The sequence below is a fragment of the Dendrobates tinctorius genome, unplaced genomic scaffold (genome assembly GCF_039654945.1).
Source record: "Dendrobates tinctorius isolate UK_male_01 unplaced genomic scaffold, ASM3965494v1 ptg000011l, whole genome shotgun sequence".
In the NCBI taxonomy this organism is placed as follows: domain Eukaryota; kingdom Metazoa; phylum Chordata; class Amphibia; order Anura; family Dendrobatidae; genus Dendrobates; species Dendrobates tinctorius.
The window spans coordinates 90,843,129-90,856,457 of NW_027361679.1; the positions used below are offsets into that span (position 1 = coordinate 90,843,129).

Sequence of the window (13,329 nt, forward strand, 5' to 3'; positions counted from 1 at the left end):
CAGTGATAATGTGGCACGGCGAAATTGGGCGCTCACACAAGTACCAGTGATAATGTGGCACGGCGAAATTGGGCGCTCACACATGTACCAGTGATAATGTGGCACTGAGAATGAGGGAGCTCACACATGTACCAGTGATAATGTGGCACGGAGAATGAGGGAGCTCACACATGTACCAGTGATAATGTGGCACTGAGAATGAGGGAGCTCAGACATGTACCAGTGATAATGTGGCACGGAGAATGAGGGAGCTCACACATGTACCAGTGATAATGTGGCACGGAGAATGTGGGAGCTCACACATGTACCAGCGATAATGTGGCACTGAGAATGTGGGAGCTCACACATGTACCAGTGATAATGTGCCACGGAGAATGTGGGAGCTCACACATGTACCAGTGATAATGTGGCACTGAGAATGTAGGCACTCACACGTGCCAGTGATAATGTGGCACTGAAAATGTGGGAGCTCACATAAGTACCAGTGATAATGTGGCACGGAGAATATGGGATCTCGTACATGTACCAGTGATAATGTGGGATCTAGCATTTGTACCAATGTTATTGTGGCACGGAGAATGTGGTAGCTCACACATGTACCAGTGATAACATGGCACGGAGAATGTGGGAGCTCACACATGTACCAGTGTTAATGTGGCACTGAGAATGTGGGCGCTCACACATGTACCAGTCATAATGTGGCACTGAGAATGTGGGAGCTCACACATGTACCAGTGTTAATGTGCCACGAAGAATATGGGAGCTCTCACATGTACCAGTGATAATGTGGCACTGAGAATGTGGGAGCTCACACGTGTACCAGTGTTAATGTGCCAAGGAGAATGTGGGAGTTCACACATGTACCAGTGATAATGTGGCACGGAGAATTTGGGCGCTCACACATGTACCAGTGATAACGTGGCACGGAGAATTTGGGTGCTCACACATGTACCACTGATAATGTGGCACGGAGAATGTGGGAGCTCACAAATGTACTATAGATAACGTGGCAAGGAGAATGTGGGAGCTCACACATGTACCAGTGATAATGTGGCACGGAGAATTTGGGTGCTCACACGTGTACCAGTGATAATGTGGCAATGAGAATGTGGGAGCTCACACATGTACCAGTGTTAATGTGAGATGGAGAATGTGGGAGCTCACACATGTACCAGTGATAATGTGGCACGGAGAATGTGGTAGCTCACACATGTACCAGTGATAATGTGGCACAGAGAATGAGGGAGCTCACGCATGTACCAGTGATAATGTGGCACGGAGAATGTGGGATCTCACACATGTGCCAGTGTAATGTGGCACGGAGCATTTGGGCGCTCACACGTGTACAAGTGATAATGTGCCACAGAGAATGTGGGAGCTCACACAAGTACCAGTGATAATGTGGCACGGCGAAATTGGGCGCTCACACATGTACCAGTGAAAATGTGGCACTGAGAATGTGGGAGCTCACACATGTACCAGTGATAATGTGGCACAGAGAATTTGGGCGCTCACACGTGTACCAGTGATAATGTGGCACTGAGAATGAGGGAGCTCACACATGTACCAGTGATAATGTGGCACGGAGAATGTGGGAGCTCACACATGTACCAGTGATAATGTGGCACGGAGAATTTGGGCGATCACACGTGCACCAGTGATAATGTGGCAATGAGAATGTGGGAGCTCACACATGTACCAGTGTTAATGTGAGATGGAGAATGTGGGAGCTCACACATGTACCAGTGATAATGTGGCACGGAGAATGTGGGAGCTCACACATGTACCAGTGATAATGTGGCACGGAGAATGTGGGAGCTCACACATTCCAGTGATAATGTGGCACGGAGAATGTGGGAGCTCACACATGTACCAGTGATAATGTGGCACGGAGAATGTGGGAGCTCACACATGTACCAGTGATAATGTGGCACGGAGAATGTGGGAGCTCACACATGTACCAGTGATAATGTGGCACGGAGAATTTGGGCGCTCACACGTGTACCAGTGAGAATGTGGCACGGAGAATGTGGGAGCTCACACATGTACCAGTGATAATGTGGCACGGAGAATGTGGGAGCTCACACATTCCAGTGATAATGTGGCACGGAGAATGTGGGAGCTCACACATGTACCAATGATAATGTGGCACGGAGAATGTGGGAGCTCACACATGTACCAGTGATAATGTGGCACGAAGAATTTGGGAGCTCACACATGTACCAGTGATAATGTGGCACTGAGAATGTGGGAGCTCACACATGTACCAGTGATAATGTGGCACTGAGAATGTAGGCACTCACACGTGACAGTGATAATGTGGCACTGAAAATGTGGGAGCTCACACATGTACCAGTGATAATGTGGCACGGAGAATTTGGGCGCTCACACATGTACAAGTGATAATGTGGCACTGAGAATGTGGGATCTTGTACATGTGCCAGTGTTAATGTGGCACGAAGAATGAGGGAGCTCACACATGAACCAGTGATAATGTGGCACGGAGAATGTGGGAGCTCAGACATGTACCAGTGATAATCTGGCACGGAGAATTTGGGCGCTCACACGTGTACCAGTGAGAATGTGGCACGGAGAATGTGGGAGCTCACACATGTACCAGTGATAATGTGGCACGGAGAATGTGGGAGCTCACACATGCCAGTGATAATGTGGCACGGAGAATGAGGGAGCTCACACATGTACCAATGATAATGTGGCACTGAGTATGAGGGAGCTCACACATGTACCAGTGATAATGTGGCACGGAGAATGTGGGAGCTCACACATGTACCAGTGATAATGTGGCACTGAGAATGTGGGAGCTCACACATGTACCAGTGATAATGTGGCACGGAGAATGTGGGAGCTCACACATGTACCAGTGATAATGTGGCACGGAGAATGTGGGAGCTCACACATGTACCAGTGATAATGTGGCACTGAGAATGAGGGAGCTCACACATGTACCAGTGAGAATGTGGCACGGAGAATGTGGGAGCTCACACATGTACCAGTGATAATGTGGCACGGAGAATGTGGGTGCTCACACATGTACCAGTGAGAATGTGGCACTGAGAATGAGGGAGCTCACACATGTACCAGTGATAATGTGGCACGGAGAATGAGGGAGCTCACACATGTACCAGTGATAATGTGGCACGGAGAATGTGGGAGCTCACACATGTACCAGTGATAATGTGGCACTGAGAATGTGGGAGCTCACACATGTACCAGTGATAATGTGGCACTGAGAATGTAGGCACTCACACGTGACAGTGATAATGTGGCACTGAAAATGTGGGAGCTCACACATGTACCAGTGATAATGTGGCACGGAGAATTTGGGCGCTCACACATGTACAAGTGATAATGTGGCACTGAGAATGTGGGATCTTGTACATGTGCCAGTGTTAATGTGGCACGGAGAATGAGGGAGCTCACACATGAACCAGTGATAATGTGGCACGGAGAATGTGGGAGCTCAGACATGTACCAGTGATAATCTGGCACGGAGAATTTGGGCGCTCACACGTGTACCAGTGAGAATGTGGCACGGAGAATGTGGGAGCTCACACATGTACCAGTGATAATGTGGCACGGAGAATGTGGGAGCTCACACATGTACCAGTGATAATGTGGCACGGAGAATGTGGGAGCTCACACATGTACCAGTAATAATGTGGCACTGAGAATGAGGGAGCTCACACATGTACCAGTGAGAATGTGGCACGGAGAATGAGGGAGCTCACACATGTACCAGTGATAATGTGGCACGGAGAATGTGGGAGCTCACACATGTACCAGTGATAATGTGGCACGGAGAATGTGGGAGCTCACACATGTACCAGTGATAACGTGGCACGGAGAATGAGGGAGCTCACACATGTACCAGTGATAACGTGGCACGGAGAATGAGGGAGCTCACACATGTACCAGTGATAATGTGGCACGGAGAATGTGGGAGCTCACACATGTACCAGTGATAATGTGGCACGGAGAATGTGGGAGCTCACACATGTACCAGTGATAATGTGGCACGGAGAATGTGGGAGCTCACACATGTACCAGTGATAATGTGGCACGGAGAATGTGGGAGCTCACACATGTACCAGTGATAATGTGGCACGGAGAATTTGGGCGCTCACACGTGTACCAGTGAGAATGTGGCACGGAGAATGTGGGAGCTCACACATGTACCAGTGATAATGTGGCACGGAGAATGTGGGAGCTCACACATTCCAGTGATAATGTGGCATGGAGAATGTGGGAGCTCACACATGTAACAATGATAATGTGGCACGGAGAATGTGGGAGCTCACACATGTACCAGTGATAATGTGGCACGGAGAATTTGGGAGCTCACACATGTACCAGTGATAATGTGGCACGGAGAATGAGGGAGCTCACACATGTACCAGTGATAATGTGGCACGGAGAATGTGGGAGCTCACACATGTACCAGTGATAATGTGGCACTGAGAATGTAGGCACTCACACATGTACCAGTGATAATGTGGCACTGAGAATGTAGGCACTCACACGTGACAGTGATAATGTGGCACTGAAAATGTGGGAGCTCACACATGTACCAGTGATAATGTGGCACGGAGAATTTGGGCGCTCACACATGTACAAGTGATAATGTGGCACTGAGAATGTGGGATCTTGTACATGTGCCAGTGTTAATGTGGCACGGAGAATGAGGGAGCTCACACATGAACCAGTGATAATGTGGCACGGAGAATGTGGGAGCTCAGACATGTACCAGTGATAATCTGGCACGGAGAATTTGGGCGCTCACACGTGTACCAGTGAGAATGTGGGAGCTCACACATGTACCAGTGATAATGTGGCACGGAGAATGTGGGAGCTCACACATGTACCAGTGATAATGTGGCACGGAGAATGTGGGAGTTCACACATGTACCAGTAATAATGTGGCACTGAGAATGAGGGAGCTCACACATGTACCAGTGAGAATGTGGCACGGAGAATGAGGGAGCTCACACATGTACCAGTGATAATGTGGCACGGAGAATGTGGGAGCTTACACATGTACCAGTGATAACATGGCACGGAGAATGAGGGAGCTCACACATGTACCAGTGATAACGTGGCACGGAGAATGAGGGAGCTCACACATGTACCAGTGATAATGTGGCACGGAGAATGTGGGAGCTCACACATGTACCAGTGATAACGTGGCACGGAGAATGAGGGAGCTCACACATGTACCAGTGATAATGTGGCACGGAGAATGTGGGAGCTCACACATGTACCAGTGATAACGTGGCACGGAGAATGAGGGAGCTCACACATGTACCAGTGATAACGTGGCACGGAGAATGAGGGAGCTCACACATGTACCAGTGATAACGTGGCACGGAGAATGAGGGAGCTCACACATGTACCAGTGATAACGTGGCACGGAGAATGTGGGAGCTCACACATGTACCAGTGATAACGTGGCACGGAGAATGAGGGAGCTCACACATGTACCAGTGATAACGTGGCACGGAGAATGAGGGAGCTCACACATGTACCAGTGATAACGTGGCACGGAGAATGTGGGAGCTCACACATGTACCAGTGATAACGTGGCACTGAGAATGTGGGAGCTCACACATGTACCAGTGATAATGTGGCACGGAGAATGTGGGAGCTCACACATGTACCAGTGATAATGTGGCACGGAGAATTTGGGCGCTCACACGTGTACCAGTGAGAATGTGGCACGGAGAATGTGGGAGCTCACACATGTACCAGTGATAATGTGGCACGGAGAATGTGTGAGCTCACACATGCCAGTGTTAATGTGGCACGGAGAATGTGGGAGCTCACACATGTACCAATGATAATGTGGCACGGAGAATGTGGGAGCTCACACATGTACCAGTGATAATGTGGCACGGAGAATTTGGGCGCTCACACGTGTACCAGTGAGAATGTGGCACGGAGAATTTGGGCGCTCACACGTGTACCAGTGAGAATGTGGCACGGAGAATGTGGGAGCTCACACATGTACCAGTGATAATGTGGCACAGAGAATGTGGGAGCTCACACATGTACCAGTAATAATGTGGCACTGAGAATGAGGGATCTCACATATGTACCAGTGAGAATGTGGCACGGAGAATGAGGGAGCTCACACATGTTTATAAAATGGAAAGAGGGAGGCATATCTAAAGAAGAATATAATGCTGTCTGCAGAACATGCAGGGCACAAATCAGATTATCTAAAGCTGAAAATGAATTGAGGCTTGCAAGAGATGTCAAAAGCAATAATAAAGGATTTTGGGGATATGTCAAAAGTAAAAGAAAAGTCAAAGATGCTATAGGATTTTTACAGGATGAAAATGATGAAATGGTAAGACAGGATGTTGAGAAGGCTGAACTTTTAAATTCCTATTTTGCATCTGTTTTCTCTCAGAAAGGAAATGTAACATCAACTGTTATTCACTGTCCTATTAAGGGAATAGAAGAATCCAGGATATCTATAAACAGAAAGATAGTGAGGAAACACTTAGCTAGCCTAAATGAATTCAAGTCTCCAGGTCCAGATGAATTACACCCCAGAGTACTGAAAGAGATAGCAGAAGAAATTTTTGAACCCCTCTCTATAATCTTTGAAAATTCTTGGAGAACAGGAGAAGTGCCAGAAGACTGGAGAAGAGCAAATGTTGTTCCTATCTTCAAAAAGGGGAAGAAGGTGGACCCAGGTAACTATAGGCCGGTGAGTCTGACTTCTATACCAGGAAAGATCTTTGAACAAATTATTAAACAACATGTATGTCAATACCTGGATAAGAATGAAGTGATTAAACAGAGTCAGCATGGGTTTGTAACTAATAAGTCATGTCAGACTAACTTAATTTCCTTCTATGACGGTATCACTGATTGGGTGGATCAAGGAAATGCTGTAGATATAGTATATCTTGACTTCAGCAAAGCATTTGACAAAGTCTCTCATACAATCCTTATTGAAAAAATGATTAAGTATGGAATGGACAAGGCAACTGTTAGGTGGATTCATAACTGGCTTAGTGATCGGACCCAAAGAGTAGTCGTAAATGGCTGCACATCCAGTTGGAAGAATGTCTCAAGTGGGGTACCACAGGGCTCTGTCCTGGGCCCTGTATTGTTCAACATCTTTATCAACGATTTAGATGAAGGAATTGAGGGTAAACTGATTAAATTTGCTGATGACACAAAGCTAGGAGGGATAGCTAATACTAGAGAAGAGAGAGAGAGGATTCAAAAAGATTTAAATAAACTGGAGAAGTGGGCAGCAACTAACAGAATGGTTTTTAACAGGGAGAAATGCAAAGTACTACATCTGGGCAATAAAAATGGAAAAAGCATATATAGAATGGGAGGAATAGGGCTAAGTGACAGCACATGTGAAAAAGACTTGGGTATACTAATAGATCACAGACTGAATATGAGTCAACAGTGTGATGCAGCAGCAAAAAAGGCAAATGCAATTCTAGGATGTATTAACAGAAGCATACAGTCTAGATCACGTGAAGTCATTATTTCCCTCTACTCCTCTTTGGTCAGACCTCATCTGGAATATTGTGTCCAGTTTTGGGCACCACATTTTAAAAAAGACATCAACAAACTGGAGCAAGTTCAGAAAAGAGCGACCAGAATGGTGACCGGTCTGCAAACCCTGTCTTATGAGGAAAGGTTGCAGGATTTGGGCGCTCACACGTGTACCAGTGAGAATGTGGGAGCTCACACATGTACCAGTGATAATGTGGCACGGAGAATGTGGGAGCTCACACATGTACCAGTGATAATGTGGCACGGAGAATGTGGGAGTTCACACATGTACCAGTAATAATGTGGCACTGAGAATGAGGGAGCTCACACATGTACCAGTGAGAATGTGGCACGGAGAATGAGGGAGCTCACACATGTACCAGTGATAACGTGGCACGGAGAATGTGGGAGCTCACACATGTACCAGTGATAACGTGGCACGGAGAATGTGGGAGCTCACGCATGTACCAGTGATAACGTGGCACGGAGAATGAGGGAGCTCACACATGTACCAGTGATAACGTGGCACGGAGAATGAGGGAGCTCACACATGTACCAGTGAGAATGTGGCACGGAGAATGAGGGAGCTCACACATGTACCAGTGAGAATGTGGCACGGAGAATGTGGGAGCTCACACATGTACCAGTGAGAATGTGGCACGGAGAATGAGGGAGCTCACACATGTACCAGTGATAATGTGGCACGGAGAATGTGGGAGCTCACACATGTACCAGTGATAATGTGGCACGGAGAATGAGGGAGCTCACACATGTGCCAGTGATAATGTGGCACGGAGAATGTGGGAGCTCACACATGTACCAGTGATAACGTGGCACGGAGAATGAGGGAGCTCACACATGTACCAGTGATAACGTGGCACGGAGAATGTGGGAGCTCACACATGTACCAGTGATAACGTGGCACGGAGAATGAGGGAGCTCACACATGTACCAGTGATAACGTGGCACGGAGAATGAGGGAGCTCACACATGTACCAGTGATAACGTGGCACGGAGAATGTGGGAGCTCACACATGTACCAGTGAGAATGTGGCACGGAGAATGTGGGAGCTCACACATGTACCAGTGATAACGTGGCACGGAGAATGTGGGAGCTCACACATGTACCAGTGATAACGTGGCACGGAGAATGAGGGAGCTCACACATGTACCAGTGATAACGTGGCACGGAGAATGAGGGAGCTCACACATGTACCAGTGATAACGTGGCACGGAGAATGAGGGAGCTCACACATGTACCAGTGATAACGTGGCACGGAGAATGTGGGAGCTCACACATGTACCAGTGAGAATGTGGCACTGAGAATGCGGGAGCTTCGCACCATACCAGTGTGGTGGAGGTCTTGGACAGTTATGGCCTGTACACATGACAGTCACACTAGCAGTCGTCCATTGTGCGTGTCTGTTGCCCATGGAGGGTCCTAGGACCATGTGTAGCCCGGATTAGCCTGTGGACGCCAGGTATTCCTCCCAGCGCCAGTGACACTACGCATGCTTACAAACGCTTGTGCTTACAGACAGTGAGTGCGCTCGTCTACCTGTGCATTAATGAGCTCACATCTGCTGTCTTTATCTGCTCAACTCACCGATTCTCAGCGTTCCAGCGCTGCACCCGCCCTCTGCGCAATGCCAGACGGGAAATGTAGTCACGGGTTGCATTGACTGTGACTCTGGCCAGTTAGTTGTACTACACCTCCCGGCGTGCTTAGCGGCAGGCAGCTGATCTCGTGACTGTGACAGGATGCTCAGTGCAGTAATGGAGTGACTATGGACTAGACTACAGGAGCTGCATCTAAAAACTCCATTCTGGTCACATCAGTACAGAACAGGCTGGAGTGGAGTTCCTACATCGTCATAATTGGCAAAGAGACACATTAAAAGGTTGTCAGACATTCAACTTATCCCCTATCCAAGTGATGGGAGATAACATGCTGATCACAGACGGTACAACTGCTGAGACCACCTAGAAATTGGGACACTGTAGTGGAGGTGCGCATGCTTGACCTCCGCTCCAGCTGTTGTCTAGTGGACTGCTGGAAATAGTGATGCCTTGTATTCAGCAGTGCCATAGACAATGAATGAGGCAGTGAGCGTGCATGTGTTCCTCCGCTCCATTCTTCGGGATGTCACAGTGTTTCGACCCCCAGCGATCAGCTGGTTATTCCCTGTCACGCTGATAAGAGACGGCTGCACCCAGACCTGAACACCCAGCCCAGCAAACATCACTCACACAATTGGTCACATACACTCACTGGCCACTTTATTAGGTACACCATGCTAGTAACGGGTTGGACCCCTTTTGCCTTCAGAACTGCCTCAATTCTTCGTGGCAGAGATTCAACAAGGTGCTGGAAGCATTCCTCAGAGATTTTGGACCATATTGACATGATGGCATCACACAGTTGGCGCAGATTTGTCGGCTGCACATCCCTGATGCGAATCTCCCGTTCCACCACATCCCAAAGATGCTCTATTGGATTGAGATCTGGTGACTGAGGAGGCCATTTGAGAACTCATTGTCATGTTCAAGAAACCAATCTGAGATGATTCGAGCTTTATGACATGGCGCATTATCCTGCTGAAAGTAGCCATCAGATGTTGGGTACATTGTGGTCATAAAGGGATGGACATGGTCAGCAACAATACTCAGGTAGGCTGTGGCGTTGCAACGATGCTCAATTGGTACCAAGGGGCCCAAAGAGTGCCAAGAAAAAATTCCCCACACCATGACACCACCACCACCAGACTGAACCGTTGATACAAGGCAGGATGGATTCATGCTTTCATGTTGTTTACGCCAAATTCTGACCCTACCATCCGAATGTCGCAGCAGAAATCGAGACTCATCAGACCAGGCAACGTTTTTCCAATCTTCTACTGTCCAATTTCGATGAGCTTGTGCAAATTGTAGCCTCAGTTTCCTGTTCTTAGCTGAGAGGAGTGGTACCCAGTGTGGTCTTCTGCTGCTGTAGCCCATCTGCCTCAAAGTTCGACGCACTGTGCGTTCAGAGATGCTCTTCTGCCTACCTTGGTTGTAACGGGTGGCAATTTGAGTCACTGTTGCCTTTCTATCAGCTCGAACCAGTCTGCCCATTCTCCTCTGACCTCTGGCATCAACAAGGCATTTCCGGCCACAGAACTGCCGCTCACTGGATTTTTTTTCTTTTTCGGACCATTCTCTGTAAACCCTAGAGATGGTTGTGCGTGAAAATCCCAGTAGATCAGCAGTTTCTGAAATACTCAGACCAGCCCTTCTGGCACCAACAATCATGCCACGTTCAAAGGCACTCAAATCACCTTTCTTCCCCATACTGATGCTCGGTTTGAACTGCAGGAGATTGTCTTGACCATGTCTACATGCCTAAATGCTCTGAGTTGCCGCCATGTGATTGGCTGATTAGAAATTAAGTCTTAACACACAGTTGGACAGGTGTACCTAATAAAGTGGCCAGTGAGTGTAGACCAATCACAGGCTACCGCTTTTTTTTTTTAAGACAAGCTTTAAATCCACTCACAGACAAAACACAGATAAGTCCCAACAATTAGTACAGTACACAGTTATCAAAACATATTATATTGTATTTAACTATGCACGTATCTGCCTCCTCTGCACTTTAATGCTACCTCTGCTCCGCTCTGCAGCCTCGCTTAGACTCACTAGAATTTGTAGTCCTCCAGGCAGCCCAGCCAGTTAAGCAAATTGAAGATGAAATGATCTCTAAGGCTAGTTTCACACTAGCGTTTATTTCCTGCAGCGCACGGCGCCGCTAAGCCCCGCCCCCTGCCGGCTCCCTGCCGGCCCCATCCGGTCATCGCCGCCTACTAGCGCACATGGGCGCTTGCGATCTGCGCACCCTATCTTTAGCATAGGGTGCGCAGATCGTGCGCTGGCCGTGTGTTAGCAGGATTTTGCCGTGCGCTGCGCACTTTTGAAGGTGCGCCCGTGTGCGCCGAACGCAGCATGTTGCATTTCGGTGCGCACGGCCAACGCACGATCTGCGCACCCTATGCTAAAGATAGGGTGCGCAGATCGCAAGCATCCATAGTATGCGGCGATGACCGGATGGGGCGGGCAGGGAGCCGGCAGGGAGCGGGGCTTAGCGGCGCCATGCGCTGCAGGAAATAAACGCTAGTGTGAAACTAGCCTAAAAGGTCTAAAGTTAAAGATGACACATTTTCTTTGTAGCTTAGTGGAAAAAAATTAATCTTTTACATTTTAAAAATTACAAAAAGGAAAATGGGCTGATGCAAAAGTTTGGGAACTCTTAGGCTGAGTTCACACGTCGCTTTTTTTTGCGTTTTCGCAGCGGTTTTAAACCCGCGATTTTGACGCGAAAAATAAGCATCCCATGCATTCCTATGGGATTCCGCAATGCTGTGCTAATGCTGCAGTTTTTACCGCGGCGGAATCGCAGCATGCTCATTAATTTAGCGGAATCGCAGCTATCCCGCACCCATAGGAATGCATTGTTCCGCTTACCTCCCGCATGTGGCTGTGCACACCATGCGGAAAGTAAGCAGAACATTTGCGGATAGTACCCACGGTGTGGAGGAGAGGAGACTGTCCTCCGGGATCTGGGTACCATATCCCTGTAAAAAATAGAATTAAAATAAAAAATATTGTTATTCTTACCTTCCGGCGTCCCACGCAGCCTTCCCGCCTCTCTCCACGCTCCCGGTCCCAGTAATCCTTTGCGAAAATGACCACGATGATTATGTTGCAATCTCGCGGAAGCATGACGTCTCGCGGTCATTCACGCAAAGGATTACTGGGACCGGAGCGTGGAGAGAGGCGGGAAGACTGCGTGGGACGCCGGAAGGTTAGAATAACAATATTTTTTATTTTTTTTATTATTTTTTACATTTTATCTTTTACTACTGATGCTGCATAGGCGGCTTCAGTAGTAAAAAGTTGGTCACACTCATCAAACACTATGTTTGACTAGTGTGACCAACCTGTCAATCAGTTCTCCAAGCGATGATGCTACAGATCGCCTGGAGAACGCTAGCATTCTGCAAGCTAATTACGCTTGCAAAACACTAGTTTTTCCGAGGGAAAATCGCAGGAATTTAAATGCGATTTTCCTGCGGAATGGAATCCAGAATTCTCGCAGTAATTTCCGCGAGAGTTCCGCTACTTGTGCACATAGCCTTAGAGATTTGAGTACTCAGATAACATTGACCAAGGTTTCAGCCCTTAATTAGCCTGTTAGGGTTATGGCTTGATCACTACCATCGTTAGGGAAGGGGAGGTGATGCAAATGTCCTACTTTATAAAAATCCAGCCTCCTCCAACCAAACTTTTACATGCCAGTGTTTATATGTCCCTCATTACGCCGCACACATAAACAAATAAACGATTCTACTCACCTTCTTTCTGGTCCCTTGCAGCACTGTGTCCTCTTCTGATGCCAGCAACTGACTTCAGCGTGTAAGAAGCACAGCGCATGACGTCAATGCCATGCACTCCACACGCTGACATTAGCTGCCTGAATATTCATTGCTCTCCACACCCGGGATTTTGGGCGTGAGCGGCAGTGACTATTCATTTTCCTTAATAGCGGATACACACGTAATTGCCCAGTCATTGCTTGAAGCCGACAGCTGGGTCTAACATGTTTTCCCGCTATTAAAAAATATAAGGAAAGGGAAAGCTAACAAGATGTGTGAATACAGTAATAAGTTAAAATAATCTTTATTATTAATTCATATTAACATATTTGAACAGTATGAACAATAATTCTCATAAAATATGCCGGATTC

At 47.7% G+C, this 13,329-nt stretch overlaps 1 protein-coding gene across 4 annotated transcripts in view; it reads right to left on the minus strand.

The window, feature by feature from the left end:
* SCAMP4 (secretory carrier membrane protein 4) overlaps positions 1–9,279 on the minus strand; it is a 99,366-nt gene extending 90,087 nt beyond the window's left edge. The window contains exon 1 of one of the 4 annotated variants that reach the window (XM_073544740.1): positions 9,153–9,279. In XM_073544740.1, the coding sequence (XP_073400841.1) occupies positions 9,153–9,225 (73 nt within the window). In that variant the 5' untranslated portion in view covers positions 9,226–9,279. Of the gene's footprint in view, positions 1–8,893; positions 9,043–9,081; positions 9,094–9,152 lie in introns of those variants that run through there. The other 3 variants (XM_073544731.1, XM_073544751.1, XM_073544746.1) reach the window with 3 other exon arrangements.
* Between the last annotated feature and the right edge of the window lie 4,050 nt (positions 9,280–13,329).